The sequence below is a fragment of the Microcaecilia unicolor genome, unplaced genomic scaffold (genome assembly GCF_901765095.1).
Source record: "Microcaecilia unicolor unplaced genomic scaffold, aMicUni1.1, whole genome shotgun sequence".
NCBI lineage: Eukaryota > Metazoa > Chordata > Amphibia > Gymnophiona > Siphonopidae > Microcaecilia > Microcaecilia unicolor.
Window position 1 is genome coordinate 60,963 of NW_021963325.1, and position 15,042 is coordinate 76,004.

The 15,042-nt window shown below is 42.6% G+C and overlaps 1 protein-coding gene across 1 annotated transcript in view; it reads left to right on the forward strand.

The window, feature by feature from the left end:
- LOC115459189 (cilia- and flagella-associated protein 47-like) overlaps nt 1-15,042 on the forward strand; it is a gene marked incomplete at both ends in the record, with an annotated part of 99,995 nt that overhangs the window by 45,128 nt on the left and 39,825 nt on the right. The window contains 2 exons of the mRNA XM_030189050.1: nt 1,373-1,525; nt 7,856-8,045. Coding sequence (XP_030044910.1) covers nt 1,373-1,525; nt 7,856-8,045 — 343 coding nt within the window. The remainder of the gene's footprint in view (nt 1-1,372; nt 1,526-7,855; nt 8,046-15,042) is intronic.

The following is a 15,042-nucleotide window of genomic DNA, read 5'->3' on the forward strand; positions in this document are numbered from 1 at the left end:
CCCTATGTCATCCGGTATCCAGTAAGTCCTGTCGGCTACTCGAACCCAGGAGCTCAACTCTTGGGGGGCTTAGTAGCTAAGTACAGGTGAAGCTGTTGGACCAGTCCAGTGTGCTCCAGTCCCGTGTTCCGGTCCTGTGTCCTCCAGTCCGGGGGACCAGTCCAGGGTGTTCCAGTCTGGTGTGCTCCAGTCCAGTGTGTTCCGGTCCGGTGTGTGTTCCAGTCCTGTGTCCTCCAGTCCAGGGGATTCCAGTCCATGTGTTCCGGTTCGCTGGGCAGTGCCTGCAGTCCCTGCCGGTGTGCTTACCCAGTGTTGGTTGGTGGGTTTTGCCTGCTGCTGTCGCTCCTCGTCAGCAGCCCAAGGGCTCACGTTTGCTCCAGAGCCCGGCCCCGCGGGCTCTGAACCTGAGAACCTGACAGCACCTTCCCAAAATTATTACATATGTGTTTTCTTTTTTTTAATGTCTTTATTTATAATTTTCCAAATTAACAATCACATAACATGACTGCAATCACAGTAATTGAATTACAGCATAAAGGAAAAAATAAATCTAGGAGATAACCTCCTGAGGTAAACACTTCCATTTAGTTAGTCCACAATAAATAAAGTAGGGCAAGACACAATGAAAAAAAATCGGAAATATTTAACATTAGAGCAGGAGAACTACTAAACCCACAATTGAAATTACATATGTGTTTTCCATGTATAAGTCAGCTATTTATATTTATTTTTTGTTACATTTGTACCCCGCGCTTTCCCAATCATGGCAGGCTCAATCCGGTGGGCAATGGAGGGTTAAGTGACTTGCCCAGAGTCACAAGGAGCTGCCTGTGCCAGGAATCGAACTCAGTTCCCCAGGACCAAAGTCCACCACCCTAACCACTAGGCCACTCCTCCACTGTTGCTACTATTTGAGATTCTACATGGAATGTTGCTAGTGGAATAGCAACATTCCATGTAGAATCTCCAATAGTAGCAACATTCCATGTAGAATCTCCAATAGTATCTATTTTATTTTTGTTACATTTGTACCCTGCGCTTTCCCACTCATGGCAGGCTCTATGCGGCGGGCAATGGAGGGTTAAGTGACTTGCCCAGAGTCACAAGGAGCTGCCTGTGCCGGGAATTGAACTCAGTTCCTCAGTTCCCCAGGACCAAAGTCCACCACCCTAACCATTAGGCCACTCCTCCACTCCTTAGGTTCAAATAGCACTTAAGTCTTCTAACCTTTACTCCTTTAGGTTTGTCATTATCTTTACAAGGTCAAAATCATGATGAGGTGATTTGGAAACCATACATGTGTACAACCAGGTATGACAAAAATTCTTGTGTGTGATTAACAATTTTAACTGCTGCTCTTTTTAAATTTTAGGACCATTTTTACAAAGGTTGAGAGATACTCCTATGTGGATCCTGATTTTGCTTTTACAGATGAAGAAGAGGCAAAACGACAAATTCACAAGGAGCATTATGCAAAATATATTGTAGGCATAAGAGAGCAACGGGTAAAAGAAGAACAAGACAGGTAAAAAGAAATGAACGAGGAAATAGGCGTGTGAGCTCTCAGCTCATGTTCTTGGTTTCAGTACTTGCTTGATATTTCTTGCTTATCCAGTTACTTCTCATCTGGGCTGTGTGTTGCTGTGAAAGTTTCAGAAGCAATCTCTGGTGTTCTCCTCTCCTTCTCTGCTCATATCCAGCAGATTGCCAAGACCTGTCGTTTCTTTCTTTACAACATCCGTAAAATCCGCCCCTTTCTTTTCGAGCACTCTACCAAAACCCTCATCCACACCCTTGTCACCTCTCATTTAGACTACTGCAATCTGCTTCTTGCTGGCCTCCCACTTAGTCACCTCTCCCCTCTCCAGTCGGTTCAAAACTCTGCTGCCCGTCTCGTCTTCCGCCAGGGTCGCTTTACTCATACTACCCCTCTCCTCAAGACCCTTCACTGGCTCCCTATCCGTTTTCGCATCCTGTTCAAACTTCTTCTACTAACCTATAAATGTACTCTCTGCTGCTCCCCAGTATCTCTCCACACTCGTCCTTCCCTACACCCCTTCCCGTGCACTCCGCTCCATGGATCCTTCTTATCTGTTCCTTTCTCCACTACTGCCAACTCCAGACTTCGCGCCTTCTGTCTCGCTGCACCCTACGCCTGGAATAAACTTCCTGAGCCCCTACGTCTTGCCCCATCCTTGGCCACCTTTAAATCTAGACTGAAAGCCCACCTCTTTAACATTGCTTTTGACTCGTAACCACTTGTAACCACTCGCCTCCACCTACCCTCCTCTCTTCCTTCCCGTTCACATTAATTGATTTGATTTGCTTACTTTATTTATTTTTTGTCTATTAGATTGTAAGCTCTTTGAGCAGGGACTGTCTTTCTTCTATGTTTGTGCAGCGCTGCGTACGCCTTGTAGCGCTATAGAAATGCTAAATAGTAGTAGTAGTAGTAATTCCCAGGAGGGCGGTTGTGTGTTCAACGACTGCAATTAGCTGACCTTGTGAAGAAAAACAGTCTTTCCTTGGTTGTTCAAAGCTCCCAGGGCTCACAAACAAGTGCCCGACATGGCCGTATTTCGCCAGAAGAACAGGCTGCGTCAGGGGCAATGCAATCAGCTGGTGTAAAACTACAAACTTCACCTATGTTTCACCTGACGCACCCTGTACTTCTGGTGAAACACGGCCATGTCGGGCACTTGTTTGTGAGTCTTGGGAGCTTTGAACAACCAATGAAAGACTGTTTTTCTTCACAAGTTCTGTTCCACGTTGGATCAAATGGACCAGTTGCCTTCTTGTTTTCTCACTCCCATGGGTGGTTGACGTATGACTTTTAGCTCATATCTGCTGAGTGCATTGGTTAAAATCACAGCTTGTCATCTTTAGTGTGCTGAGAACAGTATTTCTCTTTCTGTACCAATATCATTAGGCAGTTGGGTGGCAACTTTCAAACAAAATATGTTTATGTAAACTGGCCAATATTCAGCTGGCGGCGGTCAGTGTTTTCATGTCTGCTGCTGACTGTATTCCCGGATATTCAGTGCCAGGCCATGTCCAGGCACCTGCATTGAATATATGGTTATATGTTGGCCTGTAAGTGGTTAAGTGCAATATTCAACCCTTAAAGGGGGGTGGGGGATTCTATATATAGCACCTAAAAAATCCATTTGGAAAACATTTCTGCCTAAGTGTATTATACAAGCAGCGCCTAGATTTAGGTGTGGTATATAGAATACGCTTAGTTGACACCCTAGCGCCTAAATCCATTTACACCAGTGAAAACATGGTGCAAATTCTGTGTGGTTTGGTGTGTGGGAGGTGCATGGTTTTTTTTTTCAGCCTGGGGCCTGTTTTATTTTCTAGAGCTGATTTGTGCCTTGGATTTTACTATTGCTCTGTAGCCCGTGGGAATATTTGTTTGGTTGTTTCTTCCTGTGGTGTTGGAGTTTTTCCTTTAGATTGTTGTGTCCTTCTGAGACTTCTACACGAATTGAGCAACAGGGAGACTGGTAGATGGGACTGTCTCTCTTACAGAAAGGATTTTTGATCTTGCTCTGATTGGTCCAAATATTAACTATTATTTAACTGAAGGTTTTCACTTGTAATGTTGGGGGAATTAATTTCCCGGTGAAGTGCATGAAAATTTTACAACAACTGCAGAGGGTCAAAGCTGAAAGAATTGAGGTGAGTTTCTCCTGCAAAAAACTCACCTCAATTTTGAGAAAAATGAAGAGGTGGTGGGTAGGAGAGTGTGTAGCTGTAGCAGCCCGGAGGAAGAAGGGGGGGGGGGGGGGGGAGTGGCCATTTTGTTCTGCAAAGGACTCATAGACCAGGTTAAAGTGTTACAATCTGACCCGTGGGGGTGGGGGGGGGGGGGCTGTTTCTTGATATGCCAGGTCACTCTGGCATCCAAGAAAGCACAAAGGCAGACGGTCTGCGAACTCCAAGATGGAAAATGAACGGAGCAGATCGTTAAAGAACACAATGTAATTTATTGATAAAAACCAATTATCAATAAATTACATTTTGTTCTTTAACGATCTGCTCCGTTCAAGTCACTCTGGCATGCCAGACTCTTATTCTTTGTACAGTGTATGCCCCTAATCAGTTTGATAGAAAATTTTATAAAACGGTGACTCAGTTGTGTCTCTACAGCCTCTCCTGATCACAGTAGGTGGAGACTTTAATATGGTCTGAGATCCAACACTAGATAAATCATCTTCTGTGGGATATGAGAGGCATGTGGTCTCTAGGAGCCTTCCTAATAAGTGTCAGGTATTTGATCTGGTAGATGTGTGGAGGGTATTACATACCTCTGATAGGGATTGTACTCATTAGTCCAGTAATACACAAACAAAAAGCACAAAAGGGCCCCAGAACCGGAAACAATGATGTAATCTTTAATGGACTGGACCCGACATGGGCCGTGTTTTGGCGCACAACAGCACCTGCCTCAGGGGTCTACCAGAGATAAAACATACAAAATAAAATATAAAAAATGAACATACATAGTTTACATATTGATTAATATATAAATGAAAATACATATACAATGTCAATGGCAACAACCATGCACATAGATATTGTGATCAGCCATAATTATCATTAGACCAGGACACACTCCACACAGTCCCGGCTTGATTACTTGTAGGTATCTAGTAGTAGTATGGAGTGTTGCCACAAGTTGGGTTTCTGCCAGGTACTTGTGACCTGGCTTGGCCACTGTTTGGAAAACAGAATACTGGGCTAGATGGACCATCGGTCTGACCCAGTATAGCTACTCTTATGTTTTTATGTAGTTCTCTTTTTCTGCAATTTCATCCTTGGAGATTGGATCTTATGCTATATCGGACCATGCATGTGTTTGGCTGGAGTGGAGGACTGAGGGTACCATGTCTCGGATGCGAGCTTGGATTTTTCTGTCAGCTTTGTACACAGATCTCAAGTTTTGCAAAGAGTTTCTTGCCTGTTGGCAGGACTACAAATTGCATAATGTGCAGCATGAGCAGGACCCTGTGCTTTATTGGGAGGCTGCAAAAGCAGTTTTGAGGGAGCATATCATTAGCTATGCTAGTCATCATAAAAAAGATAGAGATCGAGAGATTTTGGTTATGCTACGCTAGCGGTTTGGCTGTACGAATGATTTGGTTTGTTGGCTCAACTCTTAGAAAAGCAGACTACTTTAAATGAACTGTTTCAACAGTGGGTGGAAAAATCTTTGAATTATTATTGGTTTCATCTTTACAAATATGGGAACAAAAGCAGCTTTTTCTTGGCTAAATTGATTTCTCCTAAATTTGGTACTCGATGGTTTTGGCCCTTAAAGATGAGACTGGATGGCAGGTTACCAAGGATTCCTCCATTAGTAAAATCTTTGCTTCTTATTATGCGCGGTTATATGCCAACCCCCCAGATGAGGGTTTACTTGCCCATCTGTATTAATCTGAGTTGGCCCATCCCTCCTTACAGTCATTGGAGCTGTCTTATTTAAATAAACCCATCTAGGATGAGGAGGTGCGGGGAGCTATTAGACAGAGCCCCTTGATGAAAGTCCCCGGGTCTGATGGGTTCCATTCAGAATTTTATAAGCTAACAGAGGATGAAGTTGTAGGTCTCCTTACTAGAATGTTTAATGTCATGGTTGATGCGGAGGCTTCTTTCCCCTCTCTTAGCTTGGTGAAAATTATAGTGCTTCCCAAGCTAGGGAAGGATTCATTATTACCTGAATCCTACTGACCCATCTTGCTGTTAAATTTTGAGGCCAAATTGTTAGCTGAAGATTGGAGGGTAGTCAATGTGACGCCGATTTTTAAAAAGGGTTCTAGGGGTGATCTGGGAAATTATAGACTGGTAGGCCTGACGTCGGTGCCGGGTAAAATAATGGAAACTATTATAAAGAATAAAATTACAGAACACGTAGACAAACATGGTTTAATGGGACAGAGTCAGCATGGGTTCAGCCGAGGGAAGTCTTGCGACACTCAGTGGAGTTCACCCTCCTTCATTGAGAGAGCAGGGACTGTCCTTCCCCTTGTTTAAAATTGTACAGCGCTGCGTAACCCTAGCAGCGCTATAGAAATGCTAAGTAGTAGTAGTAGTAGTAGAAATGACCATTTAACCCTACTATCTGTTTTTTGTCCAATAACCAATTCCTAATCCACACCAGAACCTTGCCTCCTATCCCATGACTAATTTTCTCAGGAGTCTCTCATGAGGAACTTTATCAAAAGCTTTCTGAAAATCTAGATACACTTCATCAACAGCCTCACCTTTATCCACATGTTTATTCACGCCTTCAAAGAAATGAAACCAGTTGATGATGCAAGACTTCCCTCGGCTGAACCCATGCTGATTTTCGCTCATTAAACCATGTTTGTCTACGTGTTCTGTAATTTTATTCTTTATAATAGTTTCCACTATTTTGCCTGGCACTGATGTCAGGCTTACCGATCTATAATTTCCCGGATTACCCTAGAACCCTTTTTAAAAAAATCGGTCTATAATTTCTTGGATCACCCCTAGAAACCTTTTTAAAAATTGGTGTCACATTGGCCACCCTCCAATCTTCAGGTACTATGGACGATTTTAACGATAGGTTACATATTACTAACAGCATATCAGCAATTTCTTGCTTGAGTTCTTTGCATACCCTTGGATGTATGCCATCTGGTCCAGGTGATTTACTACTCTTTAATTTGTCAGTTTGGCACAGTACATCTTCCAGGTTCACCGAGATTTCTTTCAGTTCCTCTGCATCATCACCCTTGAAAACTATTTCCGGTACAAGCAGATCTCTTACATCTTCTTCTGTAAAGACAGAAGCAAAGAATTCATTCAGTTTCTCCGCTGTAGCCTTGTCCTCCCTGAGCGTCCCTTTTGCTCCTTTATGATCTAACGGTCCCATGGATTCCCTCACAGGTTTTCTGCTTCTGATGTACCTGAAAAAGTTGATACTGTGAGTTTTAGCCTCTGTGGCGTTTCTCTTAAGAACTTTCTAAATAAAATGTATGGAGTAATTTGACAATTTGGGTTGGAATTCTGTTCCAAAACTTAATACTTTGGAAGTCAAAGAAGTGCTCCCTAAATGATTTACAATTAACCCACAAGTGGCCCTTGGATGAGGAGGTGGTTCAGAGGATAATTCAAGAGTGGGGCATTCCCATACAGATTTCCTCACCACTCCTCAGAACAGGAAGGTACCTCAGTTCTGTTCCAGGACTGGGACACACATCAAACTAGCCTTGGCTGCCTTCCTTGTACATTGAGGGAGGATATTCTGCACAGACATCCTCATAGTGAGAACTTTCCTGAATCTCAGATGGGACCAGGGAACCATGATTCTCATCGTTCCACATTGGCCTCTTATTCTGGAGTTTTCCAGAAGACTCATAAAACTGAGGAATTTGCAATGACTTATTTAGCAAGCTCAGGGAACTCTGTTTCATCCCACTATTGAGTCCCTCATCCTCCCAGCTTAGATATTGAGAGGATAACTATAACTTCTTTGCATCATCAATCGATAGTGCATACTTTTCTGCTAGTTGGTATTCTATAAGGGGTCATTTATCAGCATAAATAGTCACTGATGTACGTAAATGACTATAATACCTCCATTTACATGCTTTCTTGCCACCTACAGCTGTTGTAGGTGGCTCTTTATCAAATTACCCATTTTTAGTTGGTAAAATGAAATATATTGTATAGCACTTAGGACAGAAACCCTGTTAATTCAAGTTACTTTTACAATTAGTAGATTGTTAAACATACAATTCTATATGTTCAACATTCTTTTGCTAATTTTCAGCTAGATTGTTGGTATTTTAGCTGGCATGTTCCTTAATTTTCTCATTCACAGGGAGTTTGAAGAGCTTAACAATCCTGTGGACATCGGCCTAAAATCTGCATGTGGACTAGTGCCACCAAAGATTTCTCTGAAAGAGTTAATTCAAAGTCAACTGAAACCCCAAATCACTCCTTCATCAAAAGGATGCCTGCTAACTACTCAAAAGCTGGCCTCTGAGGAGCAGAGATCTTTATTCAGAGAAGTACGTTATTAGATGTTAAGTGCTTTATTTTCCCATAAACTGAGAATAAGGTAACTAATCTGTTGTGATCAGTATTCTCTGCGGGATGCCAGTAATCATTTTTCAGTGCCTCTAGTCGCCCTCCCTTTTCGGCTCTACTTTTGAGGCTGCTCAGTATGGTGGGCTGTACTTTTCCATGTTTCTCTTTTCATTGTCACTATGGAGGTAATTTTATAGAGGCTGTTTTAGGTATATATATTTCACTCTAGCTTTGGAAAAATCTCGAAACTCAAAACCCAGCTTCACACCAGCTGTGTATATTAACCATATATTCGTTAAAGCACAGAATCTCAATCAATACAATTTGTGCAGTTTATAATAGTTCAATATCCAATTCAATCCTGCATTTTACATTCCCGGTGATTCCAGCCATAAACCAATTTGCTTCAATCCATTCATTGTGTTTACGCTGTCCAAGAAATCACCAGCTTAACCCAACAGGGAGTCCCCCTTTCACTTCCACTGCATCAGTGGTTCAATGCTCCATCTCGGATGCCAATCTTGTGACTCTGCTGTACTCGAAAAACAACCATGTAACTGACACAGAGACGCCTCCATCAATCATTCAGTTACATGGTTGTTTTTCGAGTACAGCAGAGTCATAGGATTGGCATCTGAGATGGAGCATTGAACCCCTGATTCAGCGGAAGTGAAATGGAGACTCCCTGTTGGGTTAAGCCGGTGATTTCTTGGACATCGTAAACACAATAACGACTGGATTGAAGCAAAGTGGTTTATGGCTGGAATCACCGGGAATGTATAAATGCAGAATTGAATTGTATATTGAACTATTATAAACTGCTTGAATTGTATTGATTGAGATTCTGTGCTTTAAAGAATATATGGTTAATATACATAGCCAGTGTGAAGCTGGGTTTTGAGTTTTCAGGTATATATATGCCTGTATACAAGCATAAAGAAGGTAACTTTACAGCAGGCGCTTATGTGTGAAAGTCAAGAAGGAGCTAGCTTTAAGCCTATTTTATAAGGACACATAGGCGCCGGAGTATCTTTCAAAAAAAACAAGAAGCCGAAATGGGACAGAATCGCACCTGGATTGAAGCTGCAGACATTGATGCCTTCTTGGGATCTGGTATAAATGTTCACATGTAAAGTAATGTATGTGTTGAGTAAATTGTGAGTCCGCTTGCACTCTACCCAAACCCTTTATAAAATTGACCTATGCGTAAAAGTCTGTATGGTGACAAGAAGTCACATGGTTTTCCACACCCCAGATGTAGGCATGTTTGGGGGCTTCATTTGGGTACAGCATGGGTGGAATTATGAATTATTCATGTTGCTTATAAAAATACTCACCTTCAAGCATAGTTCAGCTGTTTACATTTACCCAATTGTACATAGTTGCATTTTATTTTTATTTATTTATTGCATTTGTATCCCACATTTTCCCACCTCTTTGCAGGCTCAATGTGGCTTACAATACATCATGATTAGTGGAAATATATGATAAGATAAACAATTAGTATTATGGAAGGATCTTGGGTAACATGATAATGAAAAAGCATGATATTAGTATAACAAGCAAATATAATAAGACAATACTGGATATATGTAGAGGAGTTCACATTTGTTGATCTTTGTGGTATGCCTTGTTAAAGAGATGGGTCTTCAGTAGTTTGCGGAAGTTAGTTAGTTCATAGATCGTTTTTAAGTTGCGCGGCAGCGCATTCCAACATTGTGTACTCAGGTAGGAAAAGGTTGATGCATGCATTAGTTTGTATTTTAGGCCTTTACAGTTAGGGAAGTGAAGGTTAAGGAATGTGTGGGATGTTTTTTAGCATTCCTGGGTGGTAATAGCTGGGTGGTAATAGCTATGATTTCAACTGCTTTTGTGATGCTTTAGGCATACCTCCAAATTCTATAAAGGGTGCCTCAAGTTGTGCATGCTAATTTAGTTGCACGGCCAAATTTTGCACACAACGTAATTGATTGACAAGCCAATCCTTAATTAGATTGTAAGCTCTGTCGAGCAGGGACTGTCTCTTCATGTCCAGTGTACAGCGCTGTGTACATCTAGTAGCTGTATAGAAATGATAAGTAGTAGTAGTAGTAATCGGTGCCAGTAATTGGTACTTAAGAACCAATTAGCGGCACTAATTGGCATTAATTAGAATTTACGCACACACCTTTCTAGGCATATTCTACAACATAGCGCGTGTAAGCTCTAATGCACACAGCTGAAAAGGGACGTGGAATGGGCGGCTTGTGGGCATTTCAAAAAACTATGTTCACTATTATGGAATACACCCTATCTGCACCTAAGTTAGGCGCAGGTATTTAGACCTTGTTTTAGGAGGCCTAAATGGGTGCACCTAAATTTTAATTGCAAGAACAGTGCGTGAGCATATTCTATAAACTACGCCTAACTTTAGGAGTAGTTTGTAATTTTTAGGCACTTATTTTTAAGGTGCTATTTATAGAATTTGGTTCATAGCACCTTTTATGAAATAGCTCCAAACTGGCGGCCTCCAAACCTAGGCAACCTTTTATAAACTTATGCTCCACAAGAGTGTTTTGAAAATTGTCCATCCTTATAGCACATAAACGTACATGCATTGTATGCAGGCATTCCCCAGGGTGGGATAGAGCAGGGAGTGCAACATCAAGCATAAGTTTTCATTTTCAAAAATACACTTTCTTTTTGACCAAGTAGATCAGTCCAGAATACATGGTTTATATCCGTCAGCCAGCAGGTGGAGACAAAGATGTAAGAGCTGCAAACCCTATCATGTAAGAGCACTGTATTATTATTATTTATTTCTGTCGCGCCCCACGCGCTAGTCGCGCTCTCGAGGACCTTGGCATACCTTCAGGCTTCTTCCCCGGGAGCGCGGGGTTTGTGAGTCCTTTAGGCAAAATCACCTTCCAGGTAGAGAGGAGATAAGACTGGACCGGAACTCCGGACTGGAGTACTACACCGGAACACTCGGAACTGGAACGCACCGGACTGGTGCGCACTGGAGTGGGGCCCCCTGGACTGGACACACTGGAGTGGCCCCACTGGACTGAAACGTACAGGAGTGAAACCCGCTGGACTGGAACACACTGGAGCGGAACCCGCGGAACTGGAACACCCTGGACCTAGGCTTCACCTACACTTGACTGCCTTCTCCCTCGGGTTGAGCCCTCAGGTTCTGGCAGCCGGTAGGACTTACAGGAACAGCAGGAATGAAGATCCAGGAGTGCCCCCTGGCACCTAGGCGAAGGCAAGGCAGACAAGCAGGAACTGTCCGGGTTCTGGCAGTCGGCAGGAATCAACACAATGACTAGTAGACTGTACCCGGGCTAATAGAAACGCTATACCCAGGCCAACCAGTCATACACAAGAACATACACAGAGCAAACTCAGGAGACTTGGAAGGCTATACACCAGCTAACTACTAAGCTGTGCCCCAGCTAACAAGTCATGCCCTGGACACAAACGCAGAACACTAGCAGAGCTTAACACAGGCTACAAGCCAGACGGGCCTAAGCTGGCTAGTCTGTCACTAGGAACCAACACAGAGAACTAGCAGCGCTAACCACAGGCTACAAGCCAGACGGGGCCTAAGCTGGCTAGTTAACACTAGGAACAAACACAGTCTTGGGATATTGACTAGCAAAGGGCGGCTAGTCTAACACTAGGAACAAACACAGTCTTGGGATATTGACTAGCAAGGACGGCTAGTCTAACACTAGGAACAAACACAGTCTTGGGATAGTGGCTAGCAAGGGCGGCTAGTCTAACACTAGGAACAGACACAGTGAACTAGCAGAGCTATGCACAGGCTACAAGCCACACGGTGCCTAAGCTGGCTAGGCTATCACTGGAAACAAACACAGAGAACTAGTAGAGCTATGCACAGGCAACAGGCCAGACGGTGCCTAAGCTAACTAGTCATACCTTGGAAACGAACACAGAGAACTAGCAAAGCTATGCACAGGCAACAAGCCAGACGGTGCTTAAGCTAACTAGTCATACCTTGGAAACAAACATAGAGAACTAGTAAAGCTATGCACAGGCAACAAGCCAGACGGTGCCTAAGCTAACTAGTCAAACCTTGGAAACAAACATAGAGAACTAGTAAAGCTATGCACAGGCAACAAGCCAGACGGTGCTTAAGCTAACTAGTCATACCTTGGAAACAAACATAGAACACTCACACAGAGCAAACACTGACACTGGGTACAGAGCACTCTATACACCAGGACCTTTAGATGAGATTAGATGAGATGAAATGCAAAGGCCAGGACTGTAGTCTTCAGGTGACTAATAAAGCCCATCAACACCAGAGCCACAGGTGCAGCAATCACCTTGCAACCAAACAGAGGCTTGACACTCAGAGCAGGCATCCCATAGAAAGTAACAGCGGGAGCCATCTTGGATACTGGCAGAGACGAAGAGGCGGCAGCCATCTTGGAAGAGGCATAGCCCACACAAGTGAGGTTCAGTAGGGCAATCAGCACACAGAGCCAGAGAGAACCTAAGACAGACACAGACACAGAGACAAGCAGAAGCCAGCACAGACACTGACTCCCAGAAACAGGGTAAGTCTGAAGGGTGGCACGGCCACAGACGGGACAATTACATTTGTACCCTGCGCTTTCCCACACAATGCAGGCTCAATGCGGCTTACATAGTAATTTGAAATACAAAGTTAAGAATAGAATTTTCAATAAAACAGTAAAAATAACGTAAAATTGGGCTTAGTTGTGTATGATAAGTTGAGCTACATAATATATGACTAGGATAAAAGAGGGTAGACAGGATAGGATAGTGTAATTTGGGAGAAAAGGGGTAAGGAGGGATAAAATTAAGGAGAGGTGGAAAGAGAAGGATGGGAGGTTGGTATTTAAGTCAAAACAGAATTAGGAGTGGAGGTTGGCGAGATTAGGTTGGGGCATTAGGGTAGGCTTGCTTAAAGAGATGAGCTTTCAGCATTTTTCTAAAGGGCAAGAAGTCGGATTGGTCTGGGTAGAGCGTTCCCGCACAGCACAGCTTCCCAGTATTCCCAGTATTCTCAGTCTCCAGCAGATGGTGGCATATATCTCATGCAGTTCTGGGCTACCATGGTAGCTCCTGGACTCAGAGAGCTGGTCACCTGGTTGAGTTTAGCGGATGCAGCACAAATCAAGACTTACACTGCTGCTCCTTAGGAATTCCAAGAGATGTTCAGGTCCCCACTCTCCTTACAAGGTCTTCTTTTCTGGGGGTAGATTAGTCTTTCTCAGCAAAAAAAAAAAAAAAAAAAACAAGAAAAACAAGTTCGCAAATATAGAAGAAATATCTTGGAAGAGGATTACTACCAGGTTAGAAGAACCTTATTTCAAGGAGTGAGCTCCTTTCATGACCACCCCCCCCCCCCCCCCCAGTCAACAGTAACATAGTAAATGATGGCAGATAAAGACCTGCATTGTCCATTTAGTGTGCTCAATAGGGCGACCAGAACTGCACCACTACTCCAAGCAGATTACACTTCTTCAAGATTAAACACTGGTATCATCAAACAGGGCAGTTGGTAATTCACCACCATGCCAACATCTAGACACTTATATATGATGCAGACTTGGAACCTGATATCACAACACTGTGCCGGTTTCCAAAGAGTGGTTTCATTGTTATGGCTGTAGCATAGTCACGTTCATTCATGATTAAACCAACAATCCAACAATATGGTTAACTAACAATATTTTACTCACCAAATTCAACTTTTTTTTCCCCAAATCATTTTTATTGAAAGAGATGATACATAAACCAACAATGAATAAAGAAAGAAAGACTGTACTTTCAGTAATAGAAAAAAGAATAGAACTACAATATGAAACAGTAAACCAAAGAAATGGTAAGAAAACTGATTCCTCTTAGTATATTAATTCAAAAGGAGTGAAGCCTGTGAAACTGGGATTACCTTAATCAGTGGGTATTGGATTAGAGACTCAAGTGTTTGTATTGTTAAATAATTTCTGGTTTTAAAAGTGAAAAAAATGAAATCAGGTGTATTATTTCCACTAATATTGGACAATAAGTATGTTTCCAACGAAATAAATTGACTATACACCGTTTTGGGTTTGAAGAAGCCAACCAGACGATCAATGTGGAATAATGATTCAGATAAATAATAACTGGAGATAATCAGGTTAATACCACATTTTCTTTGTTTACTGTTGTTTAATTGATCTCCTTGTTTCACTCTCCCTATTTTGTGGTCTAAGGAAGAGTATAGAATTACCTGATTGAAATAATTCTTGTGTGTTATTTTCTCTGTATTTCTGGCAAGCTATTTTAGTGCTTGTAAAATTAAGTTGTTATAAATTTAAAAAAAAAGAAAAGAAAAGAAAACTACCCAACCCCACCCTTCACCCAGTACCCGTCAAGCTGTGCCAGTGTGCTAGCCGTTCAATATTCTACTAAAGGCAATAGAAGTCAAAGTGTTCCAAAATGGAGACCAAAGTTTTAGGTATCTATCACCCTTAATAGAGGAAAGATCTCGAATGTCCTTATGTTACAAGGTGCTTAGAGTGATCGTAGATGACCTCCATTTCTGAATGGTGGGTGAGTCCGGCAAAAGCAACTTCCTAGAATGGTCTTTTTACCCAAGAAGGAGGCATGCTTTAAAAAGGCTTTCATACCTACTGGCACCGACCTCCGCAACTGAAACACGTCAGATAGGAGGGATGGAGTGGACTTCCAGGTGGTTTGTAAAAATTGGGAAACATGGGCACACAACTGGGTCCCAAAGCATAAAACACGGGTTAAAAACCAACCGTATGGCCCAGGTGAGCTCCAGAACTTCCACATGTAGGACAATCAAGTTCTTAGATCCAGAATTGATATCTATAAATCACCAAAACTTTCTTCAGAGTAGACTTGCTCCTCATTCCTCACTCAGTGGTACTGATGGGGCTATCAGAGGGGCATACCCCTTTGTCACATGCCTTTGGAAGCACACTGGTGGAT